This window comes from Vipera berus, assembly GCF_964194415.1.
Source record: "Vipera berus genome assembly, chromosome: 1".
Classification (NCBI taxonomy): domain Eukaryota; kingdom Metazoa; phylum Chordata; class Lepidosauria; order Squamata; family Viperidae; genus Vipera; species Vipera berus.
In genome coordinates this window covers 322,905,233-322,917,593 of record NC_138202.1, presented here as the reverse complement: position 1 = coordinate 322,917,593, position 12,361 = coordinate 322,905,233, and the positions used below count along the sequence as shown (strand labels likewise).

The window sequence follows — 12,361 nt, the reverse complement described above, 5'->3', positions numbered from 1 at the left end:
GTTCGATACAACTGATTAGGCATGCTGTAGCTCATATCCGCAAAAGAGTGTTGACTAGTGGGAACTAGAAGACAGGTCTTCTGTGCTGTAGCCCCTGCCTTGTGGAATATTATCCCCATGGAGATTAAAATAGCCCCAATCCTGTTGACTTTTTGCAAGGCTTTAAAAATCTGACTATGTACCCAGGCCTGGAGCTCAGAATGTGTTAAGGGCCCTATTTCTTGGCTTTACTGTTAGTTGATTAATTATCTTGCTGCTGTTTAAATTTATTTTCCAGATGTTTTTACTGTTTTAAATGTTTTAGAATTTTAGAATTGTAGGCCAGCCATAGTGATTTGATTGAGTTGTGCAGATACAGAAATTAAGAGATAAGTAAATAAAATAAAGAAGACATAGGCGAACATGCTGTAGATAGGGCTATCCTTGAAAAGTATTTAGAAGCTACAGCTGGAGCAGAATTCAACCATGGCAACAGTTCTAATGGCTCCTAGGGTGGCCCATGTAACACCACTGTTGCATGAGCTACTCTGGTTGCCGATCTGCTTCCAGATCCACTTCAAGATGTTGGTTATGACCTTTAAAGCCCTTTTATTGCATGAGTCCAGGCTGAGAAATTTTCTCACCCCAATGGGATTGCTCACCCCACTCATCTCAGCAGAAGCAACATGCTGAAGACCTCATTGGACCTGGTGGGTCCAGGAAAAGGGCTTTTCTGCTGTGACTCCCACTGGACGGGCCGGACACATCATCAGGAAACCGCGCCCACTCCATTGCCAGCAATGGAGAAAAAGCTCCGATATGTTGCGCGACATCACATGACATTGTGAGTTTGACATGTCTGCTCTAGAGTATCACACACCCACCTTCTTAGCCTTCCCTAACATCTGGCTCTACTGATTGGCTTGGGGCCCCAATGGGGGTGTTCCATGTTGGAGGCAGTTAGTGGACTAAGAAAAAAATCCCACCTCCAGCAGTATTCTGGTTTTTTTTACTTATTTAATCTCTGTTCATTTTAACATTTAATGTTTTAATATTTTGTACCTTGGTTTTTACATTTGTAAACTACCCAGAGTCACCTTGACAGTGAAATAGGCAGCATATAAATTTAATAAACAAAAATAAGCAAATAAACAAATTAATATTTATTGTAAGTAATGCCATAAGCCTTCTCCAGCAAGGGAATGAAATTAAAATCTTAAGAAATGTAGGACGCATTGAAAGTTCCTGTATTACAAGAAGTGAAAAGCAGTCTTAATATAATTAAAACTGATGAAGTTTCTTAAATATCTTGATGTTTCAAATTTTAAGTAGTTTCACATTTTCACATTTAAAATGTTAGCAGCATATTAAAATAGTATGTTAATACTTACTACTTAATCACTAAAGACTTTAAGTAAAGTCTTTTATCAAACTAGACAAGCTGCTTTTTCAGATCTTAATACTACCTAAGTATTTTAGGTTCCATTTATTTCCACGTTTCATTTTCTGTTTCAATAATAGCACTTCTCAATAATAGCACTTTATTTCCTGTAATTTTATAGAAATTCTTTTTGGGGGTCTATAATTTTAGCTGTAAGACCATATAATTACACTGGTAAGTGACACAATAAAGGCTACGCGTTCATTCTATAACAGTGGGTCATTAATGACATAGCGGGTGTTAAGCAACAGAGAAAATGCTCTCTATGCTAGAATTTCGTTTTCATACAGGGTTTTTCAATGTTGACATTACTTAATTCGCAACATTTTGCCTACCGATTTATATCCCATCTTGCGAACATAAGAATATTATCTTACCCAGCGAATCATGTTGGCTCTAGCGCCCATCAAGCAATGGGGAACTAGTATTCAAATCGGCCCAATTCAACCTATATTGTAACCGAGATCAATTTTTTCAAGTCGCAGTCTTGCTCGCTCGCTCTCGCTCTCCCTCCCACCCAAGGGTGGAGTGTTTTGAGCGAAAACTACTGCACATAAAGTACAGCCTCGGCTGCAAAAGTCAGGCCTTCTTAGCATGTGGTCGTACCCCCACCCCAATCGGTTATGGCAGGGGTCTTCAAACTTGGCCCTTTTATGACTTGTGGACTTCAACTCCCAGAATTCCTCAGCCAGCAAAGCTGGCTGAGGAATTCTGGGAGTTGAAGTCCACAAGTCATAAAAGGGCCAAGTTTGAAGACCCCTGGGTTATGGGAAGGAGAGTCTGATGAAACCTCGATGCTGTCCCTGCGTTTTCCCCATTTTCCACCGCACTTATCGCTCCGCCAAGTATTCTGGCTAGAGGGTGGGGGGATTCCAGATCACTCGGAGGTGGCTTGCCTGCAGACAATTTGGGCGTCGCTGCCAAACGCCGGAGAGGAGCAAGAGCTTCCACCGTGCCTTTCTCCTTCGAAAACCTGGAGACTAAAATATAATAATAACCGACCCGCCTGGAGAAGGAAGGGCCGAGGGACTCGAGGCAGTCTCCAGGTCGTCGTCGCCGTCCCTTACCCAACCACCCACCCCCGTCAAGGAAAAAGCGCCTCTTACCCGCCACATTTAACCGACCGCCTAAGAACCAGCGGATCCGGCCCTGGGCGAAATCCCCCTCGCAGTCGGTGTGGTGCGGGGTCTCCCATTGCAGCGTCTCCCGCGCCAGCGCCCCCCAGAAAGGGCCGGGCTCCCGGGCTGCCCGCTCGCACAGCTGCCCGTAGTTTCCCTTCAGGGAGGGAGCGCGCGCTTCAGCTCGCCTCCCGCCATCGCTGCCGCTGCGACGGCCGCTGCGACAGCGGGCAAGAGAGAGGGGAGCCCAGGGGGCGCTGAGGCAGCTGTGCCTCCAGAGCGGCTGCCTGCCTACGGCGCTCCGCAGGTGGCTCAAGGCGGCGAGTGCCATGGGCGCTTGGGTCCGCCACCAAAAACCGGAGAGGGAAGGAGCCGAAGGCGGGTAAAACGCCAGGAAGACCCGCCGAGTGCCGCCGCCTGACCGGTGAAGAGTCTTGGGATCGGCCCGAGCCTCACGGAGGGCTCCAGCCAGCTGTGTTAAGGGGGCGGAGGGGGGGGGCTCGCGCGCCGCCTCTGCACCGCACTGCGCCTTTCCTCCCCTTCTCTCCTCCCCCAGCGTTTGGAGGAGTTCCTCGCAGAAGTCTCCAGCTTTGACAAGGAGGAAGGAACTTCTCATTAGTTGACAACACGTTGGCGCTGCTAAGTAAGGCTCAGGGTAGCCTGAAGCTTCATTTCCCCGTAGAAGGACGATCCTAGATAACTTGGAAATGTCAGTTAAGGTGACTCGAGGCTAACGTATCCATCCATTCTCCAAGAGCATTAAATGGTGCCAAACGCGTGCACATAGTTGAGGTTTATCGAGGACATAACAGCCACGCGGTGGGAATCGTGGGTTGGGGGGGGGTTACCTCGGAAAAGCCCCCTTCCTCTTGCCCAAAATATTAGAAAATAACTGTGGGCAATTTTCAAGTTTAACTAGCTAAAATATAACCAATAAAAAGAACACAACCAGCAAAAAACGAAAGGGGGGGGAGAGGGAGAGAGAACCAAGAAAATAGAAGAATTTACATCGTCTATTTTATAGCAAAAGAACACAGAACTTCCTAGAATAGCTAGAAACAATGCTGAAGGTAATTAGCACAGACAGTGTTATTTAGTTACCCCCTTTTAGGTACATGAAAGAATAAAATAGAAAGTAGGACACCAGGTGATTCTTTTGTTCTGCAGCATGAAGGAAACAATCTGATGGATCCAGATAAAATATCCAATTTCCCCTTCTCATCATTGCAGTACCCCAGACTGTGTTTCAGAATGGATTATACCACTGTTATTTCACAACCCTAGTCCCTGTGTTTTTTCAGCCTGAGGAAGCAATCCCTGGACAATGACTTTACAAGGCATGTGTCATCATATCATTAGTTAGATAATACTTCTGTTTCTTTTCTCTTTTTCTTGTATGGCCCTCCCCTACTGTAAGTTTTTTTTATTTTTATTTTAATCCCATTTATATCCCGCCCTTCTCCGAAGACTCAGGGCGGCTTACAATCTAAGCACAAATCAAATGTGCTTAGCAATAGCCTTCATTCTATGTATATGCCTGCTTATTAGGGCTTTCGCCCTCCCCCAAAGCGGCATTATTACAAAGTCAGCTTATTGCCCCCAACAATCTGGGTCCTCATTTTACCGACCTCGGAAGGATGGAAGGCTGAGTCAACCTTGAGCCTGGTGGGATGCGAACCTGCAATAATTGCAGGCAGCTGGTGTTACTTAAGGAGGCATTAGCCCACTGCTCCACCAAGGCTCTTTTAATATCAATGTATTTCAAATTGGGTCCGCACTGCTTTGTGTTTACAATCCTAATCACTTAATGTTATTCTGATGTACTCTGGTTCAGGTTGGTTGTTCCACGTGTACTTTACTGACTGATTCATTTAGTGAATGTTTGAAGTTACCGGTAGAATAGCACTGAAGTAGTAGATTTATAACCAATCCTCAAACTTGCAGTCATCATAGCATCCCTACTATCATATGATCACGACTTAGGGCATTTCAAAATGGAGCACATTGTAGCATCCCGTGGTCATTTGATAGCTATCTGCAATCTTCACAGACAGCTTCCCACAAGCAAAGTCAATAGCGATAGCAGTAGCACTTAGACATATATATCCCTCCACAGTGCTTCACAGCCCTCTCTGAATGGTTTACAAAATCAGCATATTGCCCCCAACAATCTGAGTCCTCTTTTTACCAACCTTGGAAGGATGGAAGGCTGAGTCAACCTTGAACATCAAAATCAAACCCCAGACTGTGGGCAGAATTAGTCTGAAATACTGTATTTTAACCATTGCACCACCATTGGTTAGATGTCAATGAAGAAGCTGACAGGAAGCTGTCACGTGTTGTTGACCTTAGCAACGTGCAGTGATTCACTTTATGAGTGCAACGGAATGAATGTCCTAAGTCCAATGTGATCATGTGATATTTACCTTAAGAACCATGTTGCTTAGCAACAATTGCTGGTCCCATTTGTGGTCAGTAAGTAAAGATCACCTGTATTCCACCTTTGTAAATGACAGGATTACAGAGCTTCATTTCTTGCTGCACTAGGCAAAGGGTATGTTCCCATTAAAGAATATATATCCAGTGATAGATTTCCTGTCAGATTTATCTTCAGCCAATCAGAATCTGTACATCCAAAACATTTTGATTATTTGTTATAGGTTGTTTTAAATTAAAGTCCATAGTTCCTTTTAAGTATGCTTAATCTTTTTACAGCTGTCCAATCAGCCCATGTTGGCTCACTGCCTTTCTGCCTTGCAGTCCTACTTCAGTGATTCTTGCATATTTAATACTTTGTCGTAATCCTCACCACATTTTTCATGAAGACCTTTGCCATGAAGTTCCATACAATGTGTCTGTGAACAGTGTGCCATGTTTTGAAAAACACTTCCAGCTTTTCTTTTCTTTTTTGCCCTTTGGTAATTTCACAAGAATCCATGTTTTATTTTTATGTAAGGATTCAGTTTCTTCCTATGCAGTTACTATCCACTTCCGTGCCTCAGTTGCTAGTAATCCTTGTACTTATTTCCATGAATTAGAATCAGGCACATCCTTGGCTCTGTGTAATACATTCACTCAGATAGGATTTATACATATTTATATATAATATAAATATATTTCTCAAACTCATTTTTGATAATCCTGTCTGATTCTGCAATGTCATTGTTGTTGTAAAACTAGGCCGGTTTGCACTATTATGTAAATATTGCAGCTTATTTTGCATTATCCTTTCTTCTGATAAAAATGAGAAGATGTTTACTTCTCCAGTTTTTAAGTTCAGAATCTTAAAGCCTTTTGTTCCTATTTAATAACTCAGCATTATTCCTGGTTTAGATCTGCACTTTAGTTTTTCCTTCTTTTTCCTTAGGAATATATATATACACATAGGTTTTGCATCCAGATAACTTTTTTATTTTCTCCCATTCCATAATTTAGATGGGGCTTTATCTATACCTTTTTGTTTATAAACAGTCTTGCAAATAAGTAGCTGTGTTGCTTCTCCTCCAAGTTTGTCTGGCAGTCTTGTATCTAGCAAGAGGTATCTCACCATAATTAGAAAGCATTGACTTTTTTATTTAATTTTATTTTTTGCTATCCCATTTTGCTCAGGGCTGAAACTCATTTTTTATGTTTTATATCTTTACTGTATTTTTCAAATTCTTGGTTGCAATATTTTTCCTGTTATCAGACTATTATTATTTTTCTTTTTTTTCAATTTATTTTCTACATGACACAGAACAATTTGAATTTCTCAAATACTTCATTCTTACTGATTAAGAGATAAGTGCAAATAGACTCTGAATGTTATAAAGTAGTTTTTCCTGTCCTTTGTTTTTTGTGTCAAGAGACCACAAATATTTTCACCACAAATGTGAACACATCAGTTCAGATACCTGGCTAGATTCTTAAAATTCTAGCACAGTAACATTTTTTTGAGTTTTTGCCTTTAAAGAACATCATATTTTAATTTTCTTTGTTTCTTGCAAGGTCTAACATTAACTCAATTTGTTAAATCTTCATCTTTCATTTTCCTAATTATAGATTAATTTCTGTGAAATCTTGGATGTGGAGGAACCATCTCCCACCCCATCCTCCCAAGACTGAATGGCTGTGGTGATTGGGCCACCCAAGTCTGAGGATATTCCATTTTTGACCTTGGATGGGGTAACTTTATACCCTTCAAGGTAGGTAGACAGTCTTCAGGTCTTCCTAGACTTACAATTCCTGCTAAAACAGCAATTGTCAGGTGTGGCAATGAAGGTCTTTTCCTAGCTCTATATCAGGGGTGTCAAACTGCCGGCCCACGGGCCAGACGCGTCACAACAAAACTGCGCCCACCCCATTGCCGGCAATGGGGAAGAAGCTCCGATACGTTGTGCAACATCACATGACGTCACAAGGCTTAAGATACAGGAGGATCTGGACAGACTCGAACACTGGGCACTATCTAACAAAATGAAATTCAATTGTGAAAAAAGTAAGGTTCTGCATTTAGGCAGGAAAAATCAAATGCACAGGTGTAGTATAGGTGGTACCTTGCTCGATAGTAGTAACTGTGAGAGGGATCTCGGAGTCCTAGTGGACAATCACTTCAATATGAGCCAGCAGTGTGCTGCAGCTGCCAAAAAAGCCAACACAGTGCTAGGCTGCATTAACAGAGGGATAGAATCAAGATCACGTGAAGTACTAATACCACTTTACAATGCCTTGGTAAGGCCACACCTGGAATACTGCATCCAGTTTTGGTCACCACGATGTAAAAAAGATGTCGAGACTCTAGAAAAAGTACAGAGAAGAGCAACAAAGATGATTGGGGGACTGGAGGCTAAAACATATAGGGAACGGTTGCTGGAATTGGGTATGTGTAGTTTAATGAAGAGAAGGGTGAGGGGTGACATGATAGCAGTGTTCCAATATCTCAGGGGCTACCACAAAGAAGAGGGAGTCAAGCTATTGTCCAAAGGACCTGAAAGCAGGACAAGAAGCAATGGATGGAAACTAGCCAAGGAGAGAAGCAACCTAGAACTAAGGAGAAATTTCCTGACAGTTAGAACAATTAATCAGTGGAACAACCTGCCTCCAGAAGTGGTGAATGCTCCAACACTGTATGTTTTTAAGAAGAGACTGGACAGCCATTTGTCTGAAATGGTATAGGGTTTCCTGCCTTAGCAGGGGGTTGGACTAGATGACCTCCAAGGTCCCTTCCAAATTATTATTATTATTATTATTATTATTATTATTATTATTATTATTATTATTATTATTATTATTATTATTATTATTATTATTATTATTATTATTATTATTATTATTATTATTATTATTATTATTACCCCTGCTCTATATGATGCATTAGTTCCACTCTTTCCTAATTCAGGGAATGCTTCAGACAGTCATCGTGCTTTAGTATCTTGTGGCTAAATCACTGCACACAGTTTACATGAGTGTGTCCTTGAAGATCTCCTGGAAGCTTCAAGTGGCCCTGAATGCAGCAATGTGAAAAGCAGTGGACAAGCCTTGCTATGCCCATGTAACATTTCTGTTCCAAGAGCTTTATTGGTTGCTAGTTCATCATATTTGCCATCTTTTTATCTTTATGCTTATATGTTTTATTGATTTTAGTGTAATATTTTTGTTGTGAGCCATCCAGAGTCATTCAGAGTTGTGTGTGGCATACTTTAATAAATTATGGTTTATTAAAGATGTTTATATTGGATCTGGCATTTTTGTTCTCTTACCTGGGATACTTAGAAGGTGTTTAATAATATTTAGGTTGCAGGATAGGAACTGTTCCAGGTAAAGCTGCCTTTTGCAATTGACTGATGGTGATGTTGTCAATGCTGATGATGTTCAAGTGGTGTTCCAAAAATTTTGGAATTGCACTCAAGGTGCCTATTACAGTTGATATTATTTTTGCTTCATTTTGCCATAGTTGTTCTATTTGCAGGTCTTTATATTTCGTTGTTTTCTCCAATTCTTTCTCTTCTATTGTGTTGTCTCAATTAGCAATTGTTAATCTGGTGTATTGTGTGGCAGTTGCTTCTCTTCTCAATTCTGTCTTTGTATGCATTTGTCTTAAGACATGGTCTTGTGCAGCCAGAATTTGCCCCTCTGTCTCTTTCTTCAACTTTCCTGCTCTTAGCCATTGTTAGATCGTGTTGTTATCTGCTTAGCCTTTTTTTTTTTGGCCATGTTATCCTTTACCTTGCCAAGTCTTATTTGTCTTTCTTGGAGGCCCATTGTATCTCTCCAGTACTCAGTAAGCCTTCATGGTGTACTAACTTCAGTGCATTTTTTTCCACTATCCTTGAGATAGACTTTCAATGCGCTCTTTTCTTCTTCATCTGTCTGGTGTCTTTACAACCTTCCACACCTATCCCTTTTCCTTGGTAATTATTGTCTGTCAACATTGCTGCATGTATAAAGGGTATGATTCATTATCATTGTTTTTCTGATCTTTCTGTCCAAGGCTTTTAATTCTCTTTGAGTCCACTCCACTATTGTTCAGGTGGAAATGTTGTCAATGCACAGATTTTCTAAGTGCCATTTACGATTTTTGGTATGAAATTCAGCATTGCTATTGTAGCACATTTCTCTAGGTCAAATTCCATTGCTATATTTGTGCTAAAATTCTTACAGTGTTTGTCAGTCAAGATCTGTTTTCTTTCATAGCCAAGATTTGTCTTCTTAAAAAAAATAACTGAAATTGCAATCATATTATTATTACAGGGCCTAGCTTGTTAAATTTTACTCAGAAACGCATTCATTATCACAAAATGACTATTAAATGATTTTGTCTACCCCGAAAAATAACTGGGTTACAGTTGGAAACAATTGAAACTTGCAAATCTCTCTGAAAGTACCCCATGAATTCTGCTATATCTTCTTCCCTTAGCAATAAAGATGAAAACTAATAGCAGTAAAAAAAAAGACTGAATAGCGCCCTCTTCTGTTCATTATATGCATGATATATTTTAGAAGCACTGTTACATCATGGGTTTCATGCAAAACCCTAGGCCACGGGTAGGCAACCTCGGCTCTTTTATGATTCATGGACTTCAACTCCCAGAATTCCTGAGTCAGCAACTCAGGAATTCTGGGAGTTGAAGTCCATGAGTCATAAAAGAGCCGAGGTTGCCTACCCCTGCCCTAGGCTAAACCCAGCTACCTTCTGATTTTGTGTGAATTTAAGCAATGTGGTTAATTCTGTTATCCACTTTGACTCTTGTTGGTTAAGTAGACATAACTATGCAATTTTCTTGGTAATGGTACATAATATTCTTCCAGATCATTTTAGTTTCCCAGCCTAACAAGGCTGATATTCCTTGGTGATTTCCCACCAATGTATTAAATAGGTTTGTTCCTGTTTCCAGCTTCCAGCTTCCAATCCAGAGAAGAACAGATAGCTTCTGATATTGTTATGCAAATACAGGCTATATTCTTCAAATTTTCTTCTCTTCAGACAGACCTATTATTTATTATAGATAAGGCAATAAGCATTACTTTTATTTTAATTGATACACAAAACAGAGAGAAATGGTGTTTTATATATATATATATATAATTCTGACAAATAATCAAGGAATAAGTAAATTTAAAAGCTGATCAGTGTTAGCTTTTTTGAGAAGTTAGCCTTTAAAAAAATTAGCAAATGTTATGTTTTCATATTAGAATTGTTCAATATCATTTGTCAGCTATTAAAGCTAGGCTGTGGTTCAAAAGAGACAGAAAAAGGATGCTTTGGAGCCAGCAGAAGTGCACACATAGAAATTATTTGCAATTCTGTAAAATAGCTAGTTTTTTTTTTCTCAGAGACTAAGTAGCTGTTCTCTGTAGCTACAGTGCTGATTAAAAGAACTTCATTTGGTTTAAGGAATCTCATAATTCAGCTACACATCTCCATTCACATCTCCACATGCATCTTTTGGTCTTCAAATTTGAAAAGCTTACTATCAATTAAGCCCTTATCCAATTCCTTTTGCTTATTTTTTTAAAGTGTCATATGCACAGATCAGGAAAAAATAATTCATAGGTAGTTACAAACTTTAAAATTGAACTAATTAAAATAACAAATAGGTTGTACTGACATAAATTTATTACATTAGATTACATATGTTTCCGTAAGTTTGGCTTCATCTGTAATGTCTGTTTTAATACTTTATAGTGATTAATAGTTGAAGACTGACTAATATTGAATGGTAAAGTGAAATGGAAATGGAAACAAGCAACAATTTGTCTGTTTAGAAGAGAGGAAAAAGAATTGTAAAAAAGTAATCACAAGTACTGTTTTACCTTTGAAATCATCCTCTGTTTCATTTGATTACCAAATGAATTCCGATAACTAAAAGAATATGGCTCACAAAATGGAATGTGAAATTTATTGTTAGCACCTATCAAAATATCAAGATATTTTTTGCTATGTTCCTGTATGTATTTATTGTGAATTTTTAGGAAACCAGTTGATTTACTCATTATTATGGCTATTTAAAATGTTTTCAGTAATAAATAGCCATTACAGATTTTTGAATCTATGGACATCAGCTCATGTGTCTGGACTTTGTTACCCGCAGAGGCAGCATTCAGCAAGAATATGAGTATTGTTATGCTGTATTCTACTGATTTGAATAAACAAGCATCTGTGTTTCGCAAGAAAGCCTGTATAATTAATAAAATAAAATAAACCTTGAGTACAAATGGCGGACCTCTCAGGGTGAATCAGATATGCATGGATTAAAGCCCATTAAAGCATTATTCCCTAATGGAAGAGTTAACAAAGAAGGCCTGGTTTTCTGTTTCCTTTGTGTCAGTATTATGGTTTTTTTTCACACTGTGAGGAATCTCCTTTTCATATGGCACCTGCTGTGTGACAGGAAACATGGGATAGAGCAATCAGAGGCTCACTGTAAGCACTGTGTCACCCCTTATGAATAAGTAAATTGGATCCACCTTAATTTATATTTTAAAGACACATTGAGATAACTGAAATGACCAATTTGTCCTGGTGCTTTAAATTATTTTCAGCTTGGGAATCTGGAGAAGAAGTCACCTCCCCTTTACTCAGTTTTTGCCCTTTCTAGCTAAATCTCTGCCCTGGTAAAGAGAATTCATATTTCCTTGAAGGAGCAATTATGTTCCAGTGATCTAATCTGTTAATACCATTGTTAAATAAGTCAGCTAGTCCCAAATATACAATTTAACTTTAAGGACATCATGAAAGAAATAGTAACTCCAGGAACAGCTAGAGGATACCAATTAACTGCATCCATTTTAATCAACCCTTTAGCCAGGTCATTGATTGATTATTATTATTAGCAGATGATGTTGTTACATCAGCCAGGAGACCACAATGCTATCGCAGAGTAGTAGTTTGGCTGCCAATTGACCAGCTCTGTTGTATGACACACTTGCACACTTCCCAGGGTGCATCACAGGAGGCCGAACTGGCTCACACCAGAAAGAAAGATGAGTGGCTCTCCCTTCAGTGTCATCCTAAGCCTCCTCCCTCCCTGGAGCCACCTCATAAACAGGCGCAACAGCAGGGAAGGTTCAGAACCAGCAGGAATTTGACTGCCTGCATGGAGCACCAACTCGTCTCCCCACCAAAGTGATACATATTTATCTACTCACATAGAACATGCTTTTGAACTTAGTGGACAGAAGCTGAGCGAGTGATGGGAACTCATCCTATCATACAGTGCTAGGACTTGAACCGTTGGAGCAGACACCATCTTCAGCATCATTAAGCCACTGAGCCACCGCACCTCTCGACTGATTGATTGATTTTTAGGCCATGGTAATCCTATGCATATCAGCCATTTACATG

The 12,361-nt window shown here is 39.9% G+C and overlaps 1 protein-coding gene across 2 annotated transcripts in view; it reads right to left on the bottom strand.

Annotated features, from left to right (window-relative positions):
* The window catches only part of ACSS1 (acyl-CoA synthetase short chain family member 1), a 45,474-nt gene extending 42,455 nt beyond the window's left edge, over window positions 1–3,019 (bottom strand). Inside the window, exon 1 of one of the 2 annotated variants that reach the window (XR_014026978.1) lies at window positions 2,527–3,019. Coding sequence is in view for 1 of the 2 variants with exons in the window: in XM_081331705.1 (XP_081187831.1) it covers window positions 2,527–2,869 (343 nt within the window). In the remaining variant the exon portion in view is untranslated. The remainder of the gene's footprint in view (window positions 1–2,526) is intronic. The other variant, XM_081331705.1, reaches the window with a different exon arrangement.
* Window positions 3,020–12,361: the final 9,342 nt, after the last annotated feature.